Source organism: Larimichthys crocea, chromosome XVII (assembly GCF_000972845.2).
Source record: "Larimichthys crocea isolate SSNF chromosome XVII, L_crocea_2.0, whole genome shotgun sequence".
In the NCBI taxonomy this organism is placed as follows: Eukaryota; Metazoa; Chordata; class Actinopteri; family Sciaenidae; genus Larimichthys; species Larimichthys crocea.
In genome coordinates, this window is record NC_040027.1 from 16,188,598 (window position 1) to 16,200,718 (window position 12,121).

At 36.1% G+C, this 12,121-nt stretch overlaps 2 protein-coding genes across 3 annotated transcripts; both read left to right on the plus strand.

The window, feature by feature from the left end:
* The first annotated feature begins 4,888 nt into the window (after window positions 1-4,888).
* On the plus strand, window positions 4,889-6,781 carry LOC109137337 (mast cell protease 1). Its single transcript, XM_019255092.2, has 5 exons — window positions 4,889-4,993; window positions 5,094-5,253; window positions 5,497-5,629; window positions 5,783-6,016; window positions 6,105-6,781. The coding sequence occupies exons 1-5, from the start codon at window positions 4,936-4,938 to the stop codon at window positions 6,252-6,254; spliced, it is 735 nt and encodes a 244-aa protein (XP_019110637.1). The 5' UTR covers window positions 4,889-4,935; the 3' UTR covers window positions 6,255-6,781.
* A 796-nt stretch (window positions 6,782-7,577) lies between these two features.
* On the plus strand, window positions 7,578-9,480 carry LOC109137338 (mast cell protease 1). Of its 2 annotated transcripts, XM_019255093.2 has the most exons (5): window positions 7,578-7,720; window positions 7,801-7,960; window positions 8,204-8,336; window positions 8,490-8,723; window positions 8,812-9,480. In XM_019255093.2, the coding sequence occupies exons 1-5, from the start codon at window positions 7,663-7,665 to the stop codon at window positions 8,950-8,952; spliced, it is 726 nt and encodes a 241-aa protein (XP_019110638.2). In that variant the 5' UTR covers window positions 7,578-7,662; the 3' UTR covers window positions 8,953-9,480. The 2 variants fall into 2 exon arrangements, with proteins under 2 accessions (XP_019110638.2, XP_027145644.1); XM_027289843.1 differs by lacking the exon at window positions 7,801-7,960 and having other exon boundaries at window positions 7,607-7,720.
* Window positions 9,481-12,121: the final 2,641 nt, after the last annotated feature.

Here is a 12,121-nt window from a genome sequence, read left to right on the forward strand (position 1 = left end):
AAGTCCTTTCACAACAGTACTGTGGCACATACAACTGGTGTACTAATATTTATCCTAAATTGTCATTCACTATCACTATCTTCTTGTCAACTTATTGAAGGTGTTAATCATTTGCAGAGCTGTTTTCGGCATGTTCTTTGATAAAAAATGGGTATTTTGAAAGAAAGTAATTGCATTACAAATTGCAGCACTGCACAGCTACATCGATTACATTACATTACATTAAAAGAAAGTAGCGTTGATGCACTTCAACTGCACTACATACAGAACACACTCCATGAGAATATGTCAGGTCTATTAAGCTCCTGGCAAGATCAAAATAACTACTCAATTCTACATCCTTCTCCAGTTTATTGGATGTTTTCATCATGCAATATCTGTCTACTTAAATTTGAACAGCACACTGATTGAGTATAAACAGTCCAAGTCTGACTTGGAAGAAAAATCTTTTATTGAAATCACAGGTGCACCCGAGAATGCTTTCTGTTCTCTCTCCCTTCCTATAGACTCTTTGGGCTCTGTTTATCAGTGTAGCGTTACCTTTCCAGCCATGAAAATGAATGCATTATGCATGCAGGCTCAAAACAAGTGTCTAAAGGTCTGAGCAAACCTTTAGCAGACGTTCTCATCAGTTTGCCAGCTACTCTATTACTGCAATAATATCGCAGCTAAAGGTAGGCCTTGATAGGGCAGGAAGTTAGAAAGTCACTCTAATGATTATTGCAATGTTTAATATCTTATTAGGCGGAAAATGTAACCTTACTACTTCAATTAAAAGATGTATGAATTGTCTTTGATGCATCAGCATAAAAGAAAAGTACTAAAAGTTTTATCTTTTCATCTAAAAAACGTTTTTTCATTACCGGTTACATCGTGATCTTAGCAACCACACGTATGTGTCTATGTCTAATTTGTACTGTAGTTTCCTGTTTAACTGTGGGTAAATTACAATATCAAGATGTTTATAAAGTAGGCAGTTGTGGTCTATGTCGGCACGTAGCACAAGAGTTGCACACGCAAGTTTGGTATGAGTTGACAGATTGTTAGTGCTGTTATGATGTAGAAAATCAAGCAAGATAAGGTATCAAAACAAAGTATAATTTAGTGCAGTGTAGTATATACAGTATTAAAACACGGGAACTAGAAAGCACTCAAAGAGCACTTACTCCTCTTTTTGAAATGTGTTATTTTAATGACAGAAAATGTTTAGATTTTTTTCTTCTGAGTCAAAATGAAGACAAAAAGAAAGAAAGGGGGAAATTAAATTATGGAAAGCATGTGGAATGCATTTTTTTTTTTCAAATGAAACTCTGATTAACTTTGGGTTCAGTAATGACACTAAAATAGGTGTGTGTGTGTGGACGTGTGTGAAGTCCATTTGGGAATGTTGTCTTGCTTTTGTCTGGGAACAGTCTTATTTCTCCTGAGAGAGTTGACGTCTTCCCATCACAGAGGCTGAGCTACAGCCTTGGAATTCAGACCTGTCCCGTGTCCCCTTTCATGTGGACACGAAGTGCTTCTGTTTGGCGGTTCCACGTACAAGAACGCTGGGCCACAACATGCTCGGTTAGCTTTAATCCTGCAGTGAGAAAGAGCAGGTAAGCAATGCACGGTTGAAATACACGCGTAGACATGACGCTGATGATTGCTGAACATTGCAAACACTGTTTCCATGCAAGTCGTTACAGTCAAACGTCAAGGAACCACCTAAAAATACTACATATGTGTATGTGTGGGCGTGTGTACACATCTCATTTGTAAGACCAGCACAGACATGAGTCAGCTACTATCTGGATAATTGTTGGACACAGTCGGTGTCACATCAGCATGGCTCTCAGGCCATAAACTTCTGTTACCATATGTGATTTCGTTAAACCCACGGTTTGATCTATCATGACGGTTGTAGGAATGTCTGTTTCTCTGTCTGTTGGCTTTTATTGTTGCCATTTTCCTTTCTTCTTAATAAACATGTAATTTGCACCGTGATTGATGGTTTTTCATTGCTGTTATTACATTCCCTCTTTCCTTGTTGCTATGTCCAATGGCTAAACCAGCCAGTCCTCTCAGCCCCGTGGTCCCCATAAAAGTGACGGGCCGTAACCGTAAAGGCCCTGTTCTACCAAGCAAGTTCCTCTCTGCATCTCCTTCTGTAATTTCCATTACTGCCCTGGACTCCAGGAGCTCACATCCCAAAAAACCTGTTCAGACTTTTATTTCTCATCTTTCCCCCACCTCCTCTTTTTCCCCCTTCTTCAACACATGAAATCTCTATCTATCATTTTCAAAACAATTACAATAAAGTTTGTGACTAAGATATAAAGAGGGACATACTTGAGTCTAGACTGATGAAGTGATGTAACAGACATATCTTCACTCTGTGGTCAGCAAGTTGCATACTTCTAGGCTTGAGTGCAGTGTAAAAGTGTGTGTGAGAGCTTCATTCACATTTGATCCCTAGTCATTATTCAGAGTTAACATCCAACTTTACTTCTCTCTCATTAATTAAAAAAAAAATGCATTTTCCAAACATTTTTGCCAAACTGAAACAAATAGGTCTGCACAGCCCACAAGCCCATAGACAGATATTATGATTTATATTACACATACATTTTTCTAATAAAGAAATTATTACAGTGGTTGCTTGTTTAAAAGAAAAATACATGACCGAAATATTCTTTTACAACTTTATAATGCTGGTTTATGAAAATGCATTCATTCCTCTGGTAGCTCAGGGGTCACATTTCACTTTAAGTTCCATAAACCACACTTTCAAACAAAATCCTGTTTTTATGCACTGTCTTATGACGTGATAACATCAGAATAATGTCACCTTTGGGGCTGTGTGACAGACATAGAGGCTCCTTTGAGAAAGTCGCTACATTGGTCTCATTTGTTCTCACGCTTGCATCATTTGACTGTATTACAAGCTAAGTGTGGTCATGGACATAATCAGTTAAGTCCAGTGCGAGGAACATCAGTCTTGACTTGAACAATCAGATAGCTGTACTGAAGTTAGTGTTCGTGCCATGGTCGCAGATTGTTATCTCATTCATATTTTCATACCAGTTTAAATATAATATTACATTTTGTGTCACACGCACATTCACAGGGAAATGTACTTATCTGCACATTGTATAAAAACTTTAGACTTGCACTAAAACTGTGATCTAGAGTTGACAGAGGCACCCTCCCCATGAATGTGCTTCAAAGCCACATTGTTTGCATATTCAAACTGAAATTGTGCTGTGAACTACTAATACCGATACTTGCGCTGACTAAGCAGCATTTTTTATGGCTATGTATACGCTACATGTTCAGGAACTGTGCTAAAATACTCCACAGATTGACATTTATACTCTTCTCATTCCTCCAAGGTGAATTTCAGCAACAATGTGAGCCAAGCAAGCCAAGGTGATGGGTCTCTACCAAAATTCTGTACAGTATAACCTGGACAGTGAGAGGAAAGGCTGTGCTGCTATGAGGCAGAGTCTGGACCTCGTGTGGTAACGTACATATTTATAACATAACAAACATTGGACAACAATAATAATTAATTCACTGTTTACTGTGTATGTGCTTTAAGGATGACTCTGGTATAAAGGCATACAGAGGGGTGCCCCCCAACTTCATACTGAACTCATTTGGCTCGCAAATCTAGTAGTTATACTATGATTCTTGAACACAGAAGCTGGATTTGTTCTGCACTAAATAAATCCAAACTGCACGAAAAGGCTCCTGTATATGTCAGATTTGAAGTATCGTATTATATTAGTATAACACTAGAGAGCTGATACATAATATCACAACTGATTTCAAAGCATTGAAACTGTCATACCAGTTTGTCTGGACTTTCTTGCTTAAGGCTAGACTTAAACAAATAAAGACAAGTCATTAGTTACATACAAATGTAGATTTAATACTATTTAATAAATACTGTTATGTCTTGGATACATTCTAAATATTGAAATGCGTTATTGGTTTTTGCATCATCTCTTCGATTCAATAAAATGAGATCACAGGAGTTTGTTTTGTACCATCTTTTCAACAATAAACCGTTGCTCTCTCACCATGTTTTCTCAGTAATCTGTTCATTCCTGTCTGAGCCTGAATTAAAATGAACAAAGACAACACTGCCTCCTTGTGAAGAAAATATAATGATCAAGCAAGACAAGGTTCACTGTCCACTTTTTATATTTTAAATATTAAATGTGTTAATAATTACTGAACATACCAAATATGTTACAGAACATAAGACTTAACTACCCACAAAATAAAAACTGTAACCAAGAGGTGGAGGCAACAGGAGGATCACTTGTTGATGGTGCTGAAGTGGACATAACTGTAGATGGTCCAAGATTGGCAGGGTGGGATTCAGATATCTCAACAGCACAGAAGAGGAGTATGTGAGATGTGTGTTACAGTCTAATAATAAAAAAGATGATACCAAGAATAAAATGAAATTAAATAATAACAATGAAAAACCTAAGAGATGCATGATATCCCCTATTCTTACTGTACATGTATCATATAAAATGCAATTATTTCTGATTTGCAAATTCGATCAATTTTGCAGTGAACTGCCGATTAGCAGAATGCAAAGAAGCAGTAAACTGCAGTATAACATAACATATAGGAATGCTAAGTTATGAAGTATTAACATAAGTATTAACATTCATGATGTGCACTTTAACACTGATGTAAAGTGCATTTTGCGCATTTTGTTTCCAAACTGTAAAATAATAATTAAGATTCACTAATAGGTTTACACATTCAGTGAGGCGTCCTTCTCGTAAATGTGGTTCAAAGCCACATCATTTGCATTATAAACAACACAAACAGTTCCTTCCTTCCCTTTGTCAGAACGTATTTAAAGACCGAAACTGTCTGAATGTGTACAACTGCTCTTCAGTAGCTGATCTGTGCTGTGATCGCACCATGTCTATCCACTGTGAACTGATAATACTGATACTTGCACTAACTCTCGATGGCCAAGGTATGTAAAGTAGCATTTTTAAGGCTTTTTCATATTATTAGTATTACATTTTTGTGACTTTATATACATATATATATACTGTAAATATTTTTGTTCTCAGTTCATACAGGACAGATCTATGGAGGCAAGGTGGCTGAGCCACATAGCAGGCCTTACATGGCGATTTTAGAGGCAAAAATGAGTAATGGTTTAATAAAACACTGTGGGGGTTTCATTCTGACTGAAGATTTTGTGATGACTGCAGCCCACTGCCAAGCCAAGTCAGTATAACACAACTTATGTTTACCTGTGGAAAGTAATGGTGCTAGGAATTGTGTGATCATTTGTTAGAAGTTCTGAATTTAACAATGTGCTTCATAAATTATGACATAAATTCAGTTTCCTTAATATTCATTTTACCTTAATAGTTTTATTTATTGAATACATTGTTCTCACAATCTATTCTTAAATACAAATATATTTTTATATATGATATATATTTTTGGCACTTACTGTCATTTCAGGTCCTACAGAGTCTTACTCGGAGTGCACGATTTCTTTAAGACAAAAGAAATACAGAGTGTAGATGTGGAAAAAGCATTTCCACATAAAGACTATAATTCGACTGATTACATAAATGACGTGATGATTCTTAAGGTAAGAAGCAGTTCATTGCTGTTGATATGTGTGTTAATGTCTATTTTTGTTATTTTCAGTTTTGGTTTGTCATTTTGTTTAAATGCTCTATTGATTAATCCAATTGATATTTATACCTTTTAAATATATTTTCACCTCTTCCTGTTCCTCAAGTTGAGCTCCAAGGTGAAATTCAGCAAAACTGTGAAAGCCATCCCCCTCGCAGGCCAAAATGATGGCTCTCCAAAATCATGCATAGTCTCTGGCTGGGGATCAACCAGCAAAGAAAATGAACCTGGTCAACGTATGTCTCGTGTACTCATGGAAGTCAATGTAACTCTCATTGACAATGAGTTTTGCAAAAACAATGACATGTACTGCTCTGAGGGAGAGGTTGGACCACGTATTGTACGTACATTTTTGTAACATAAAAAAATAACCAAACATTCGTCCACTATTACAATTAATTCACTGCATACGTTGTGTGTGCTTCCAGGGAGACTCCGGTGGTCCATTGGTCTGTGAAGATGGGAAGGCGTATGGAGTGGTGTCCAATTTCTTCCAAGACTCAAGCCCGTCATTGTGTAGTTATTCTATGATCTCTGACCACATGAGCTGGATTGTTTCGACAATTAAAAATGCATGAAAAGGCTCTTGTGCATGTCACATTTGATTAATCGAATCACAACATTTGAATTTATTTCATTGTATTAGTATAACATTGGAGAACTGATCTTAAAGCAGTAAAACTGTCAGACCAAAGTCTGGATTTACTTGCTTGAGAGGGTTTTTTAACTTGATTTGACTGACTTCAGAAAGTGACATGTTTTGGCTTGTAATGGCACTGCTGTTTTGTTTTTTTTCCTGCTGCTTGACAACGTGACAACTACACATTAGTCAATAATGTTTAGATTACAATTCATTACAATTTTATTTTTACAAGCCAAGCATTGCATGCAAATAAGATATGGCTTAAGAAATATGAGTGTAGATTTAATGCTGTTTAATAGATGTGATATTAGATACCGTATGTTATTCTGCTCTTTAATGCAACATTATAAACATTTAATACATTACAGTTTTGTGCAGCATCTAGACTTGATAAAATGAGAACACTGGGTCCTTTAAGTTTGTATTGTACCATCTTTTCTACAATAAACTGTTGTTCTCTCACCATGTTTTCTCAGTACCTCTGTTCATTCCTGTCTGAGCCAGAGTTAAATCAAATCAACAGTGAAGACAACACTGCCTCCTTGTGAGGAAAGTATGAAACAAGAAGAGGGTCACTGTTCGCTTTTAGAAGACAGAACTGAAACTGTTATAATAACCATCATTCATAAATAGTAATTTGATAGTTAAGTAAAATCGACTAATCACACTAATTATTCCTAATGCTATGAAGAAAATGACATTACACTGAATGGATGGACTTCTATCCAGCATACTAAGAGTATACTCTTTATTCTCATCCCCACTCTGTAGAGATATGGTTTGACTATTTTCTAATGTATAAAACAGACATAAAATTGTTTGTTGTGATTCAGGAAATGTTGATATTTCTCTCATATTAACCATAATATCATGTGTCCTGTTTCTGCTGAATGACTGAAGCAGGTGTCAGTTTGGTCAGTACTTGTTGTTGCTGCTGGAAGGTGTTGGTGGGCCAGGAGGGAAAAGTCTTGTAAAGAATTACAAATAATTAATAAATACAATGAAATGCTATTTCAGTAAAGTGATTATTAACTCACTTAATTGTTTACTTAATTAATTATTGAGTTGAACTCAATTCACTGTTTATTGATGATGGTTATTATAGCATAATGTCTTATCAGCGCATTTTGTTTCCAAACTGTAAAATAATAATTAAGATTCACTAATAGGTTTACACATTCAGTGAGGCGTCCTTCTCGTAAACGTGGTTCAAAGCCACATCATTTGCATGTTCAAACAACACAAACACTTCCTCCCTTTCCTTTGTCAGAACGTATAAAGACTGAAACTGTGTGAATGTGTACAACTGCTCTTCAGTAGCTGATCTGTGCTGTGATCGCACCATGTCTATCCACTGTGAACTGGTAATACTGATACTTGCACTAACTCTCGATGGCCAAGGTATGTAAAGTTCATATTATTAGTATTACAGTTTTGTGACTTTATATACATATATATACTGTAAATATTTTTGTTCTCAGTTCATACAGGACAGATCTATGGAGGCAAAGAGGCTGAGCCACATAGCAGGCCTTACATGGTGATTTTGGAGAAAAAAATGAGTAATGGTGTAATAAAACACTGTGGGGGTTTCATTCTGAATGAAGATTTTGTGATAACTGCAGCCCACTGCCAAGCCAAGTCAGTATAACACAACTTATGTTTACCTGTGGAAAGTAATGGTGCTAGGAATTGTGTGATCATTTGTTAGAAGTTCTGAATTTAACAATGTGCTTCATAAATTATGACATAAATTCAGTTTCCTTAATATTCATTTTACCTTAATAGTTTTATTTATTGAATACATTGTTCTCACAATCTATTCTTAAATACAAATATATTTTTATATATAATATATATTTTTGGCACTTACTGTCATTTCAGGTCCTACAGAGTCTTACTCGGAGTGCATGATTACTCTAAGACAAAAGAAATACAGAGTATAGATGTGGAAAAAGCATTTCCACATAAAGACTATAATTCGACTGATTACATAAATGACGTGATGATTCTTAAGGTAAGAAGCAGTTCATTGCTGTTGATATGTGTGTTAATGTCTATTTTTGTTATTTTCAGTTTTGGTTTGTCATTTTGTTTAAATGCTCTATTGATTAATCCAATTGATATTTATACCTTTTAAATATATTTTCACCTCTTCCTGTTCCTCAAGTTGAGCTCCAAGGTGAAATTCAGCGAAACTGTGAAAGCCATCCCCCTCGCAGGCCAAAATGATGGCTCTCCAAAATCATGCATAGTCTCTGGCTGGGGATCAACCAGCAAAGAAAATGAACCTGGTCAACGTATGTCTCGTGTACTCATGGAAGTCAATGTAACTCTCATTGACAATGAGTTTTGTAAAAGCAATGGCATGTACTGCTCTGAGGGAGAGGTTGGACCACGTGTGGTACGTACATTTTTGTAACATAAAAAAATAACCAAACATTCGTCCACTATTACAATTAATTCACTGCATACGTTGTGTGTGCTTCCAGGGAGACTCCGGTGGTCCATTGGTCTGTGAAGATGGGAAGGCGTATGGAGTGGTGTCCCATTCCTTCCAAGACTCGTATCGTTATACTATGATCTCTGACCACATCATGACATGGATTGTTTCGACAATTAAAAATGCATGAAAAGGCTCTTGTGCATGTCACATTTGATTAATCAAATCACAACATTTGAATTTATTTCATTGTATTAGTATAACACTGGAGAACAGATCTTAAAGCAGTAAAACTGTCAGACCAAAGTCTGGATTTACTTGCTTGAGAGGGTTTTTTAGCTTGATTTGACTGACTTCAGAAAGTGACATGTTTTGGCCTGTAATGGCACTGCTGTTTGTTTTTTTTTTCTGCTGCTTGACAACGTGACAACTACACATTAGTCAATAATGTTTAGATTACAATTCATTACAATTTTATTTTTACAAGCCAAGCATTGCATGCAAATTAGTTATGGCTTAAGAAATATGAGTGTAGATGCTGTTTAATAGATGTGATATATGATATTAGATACCATATGTTATTCTGCTCTTTAATGCAACATTATAAACATTTAATACATTACAGTTTTGTGCATCATCTAGACTTGATAAAATGAGAACACGGGGTCCTTTAAGTTTGTATTGTACCATCTTTTCAACAATAAACTGTTGTTCTCTCACCATGTTTTCTCAGTACCTCTGTTCATTCCTGTCTGAGCCAGAGTTAAATCAACAGTGAAGACAACACTGCCTCCTTGTGAAGAAAGTATGAAACAAGAAGAGAGTCACTGTTCACTTCAAGAAGACAGAACTGAAACTGTTATAATAACCATCATTCATAAGTAGTAACTTGATAGTTAAGTAAAATGAACTAATCACACTAATTATACCTAATACTATGAAGAGAACATTACAGTGAATAGATGGACTAGATATGGTTTGACTATTTTGTAATGTATAAAACAGACACAAAATTGTTTGTTGTGATATAGGAAATGTTGATATTTCTCTCATTGCACTAACTCTTGATGGCCAAGGTATATAAAGCAGCATTTTTAAGGCTTTTTCATATTATAAGTATTACCGTTTTGTGACTTCATATATATATATATACTGTAAATATTTCGTTCTCAGTTCATACAGGACAGATCTTTGGAGGAACATAGCAGGCCTTACATGGTGATTTTGGAGAGACAGTTGCATGATGGTTTAATAAAACACTGTGGGGGTTTCATTCTGACTGAAAATTGTGTGATGACTGCAGCCCACTGCCAAGCCAAGTCAGCATAACACAACTTATGTTAACCGGTGGAAAGTAATGGTGAAACAGCAGTATACTTCATACCTCTGTCTTATCGAGCTCGTATTTTTAGTTATGTTCAGAGACTAGAATGCATCCTTACTGCACCCTTACATACTTTCTACACTTACAGAGACCATGACATATAGGTGCGCTAATTAGTTTATTGGTAATGGCAGGTAAGACAGTGATGAACCACACTATAACAAAATGCAAGATATAGTTTGTGACACACCATTTTTGCCCCCTTTGGTACTAATCAATAAAAAAAAACCAAAAAAACAACTAGTAATAGTACACCTTGCATGCATTTTACTTAAAATACAACCACAGACACACACATGCATGCACGTATACACACACACACACACACACACTCACACACACACACACACACACAATGGGCTGCCACACAGAATAGTGCACTGGGAGTAATTATGGGTACCTTGCACCTTGGCAGTGCCCAGCAGGTGAATTGGCACTCCAGCTACAGAGTGTACCTTCCATACTTTGGTCCATACTGGCCATCCTCCTGGTCGCAAGCCAGATCCCTACAGACTGAGCTACTGCCACCCCTATTATGGGCGATTTTTTCTATAACTCATCTGTTGGTTTTTTTTTTTTTTGAAGGCTTAAAGTTATGCATAATTAAGAGCATGGCCACTTTGATTGACAGGTGGATGCCATCAAAGGTGGCTCGTTAAAGAAGTTTTCTCATTGTATTCTAATCTCAAAATGCTCAAAAAGGCTTAATTTATGTATGAAAATAAGTGAATGTATTGTAAGGAAGAATAGCCCTAGAACACACAATTTGATCTTAGATTTGTCGCCTATTTTGCTAGTAGAGACTATTAGAGTTTGTAGGTTTAAGATAAATGTATTATGTAATATGTGTTCTAGTTATGATGGGAGTCATACGCTGTTGCAGATGAGACAGCAAGATAAACAAAACTGCTAAATGTCACCTAAAAACACAATCTTACATTGACAGTTACTTGGACACCCAGCCAATCTGCTTTTTGAGAGAAATAAAAAAAAAGGGTGAAGTGATTTAGAAAGAGCATTCTCTGTAGCTCCTCACAATAAAGCTCAACTACATTACTACTTCACTCTCTTAGTAGTCAAGAATCTGGAAGACTTCAGGTCCAGTTCTTTGTCCAATTCATTACTCCTGGAGTAGAAACTGAAAGGAGTGGGATCCAATGTTTCTGGCTCATAAACGTGCCATAAATAAAACCCACCAAAGAATGAGACAAACAAGAATTGTCTGCTGCTCCGGCATGATTAATAATATAATAATGTATACTTCTTGTCAGTTAGAAACAAGGTGAACCATGCATGGGCAAAGCTGGGCCAATGCCAAAAAGACTAATGTGGATAATATAGAGGAAAGGGAACTGTGAAGAGAAGTGTGATTTCCTTTCAAAAGAAAATACATCAAACAGGATGTATTCTTAATTTTAACATCCCCAGATAACAGCAGAACCCCATGACACAACCGTTAATACACCACAGTGTTACCATTTCAATATACTCATTTGTATATGTGGCATAAATGTTAGGGTCTTTGTTAGTAAAGAAAGTATAGCACTCTGTTTTCTGAATATATGTAATTAAAAAATAAGATCTCAAAGAAGAAGATATAACCACGGTGGAAGAGTTTATGATAGCAATCTGTAGCTATTTCCTGTTATTTACTAAGATAAACGATAAAACCCTATTTCACACGTACATGAGAGGATGTCTCCAACCAACAGAAGCAACAGAGTGAATCGGAAACTGCTGTACAAAAAATGCAAATATTAGTGAATTAAGAAAGTGTGTGCATTATGCAGGTCGAAAAGGGGACGCATTAAAGTTTGTGAGTTAAACAATGTTAACAAAACATAATTACAGCAGCAGAGGCAAACTTTGGATTGGTTGAATGGTGAAACTGTGTGCATGGAGCTCTTATAAGAGCATTACTCAGCAACTAATATGTAATTTCTTTTTCAAATCATCTTTCCAAAACCAAAAATAC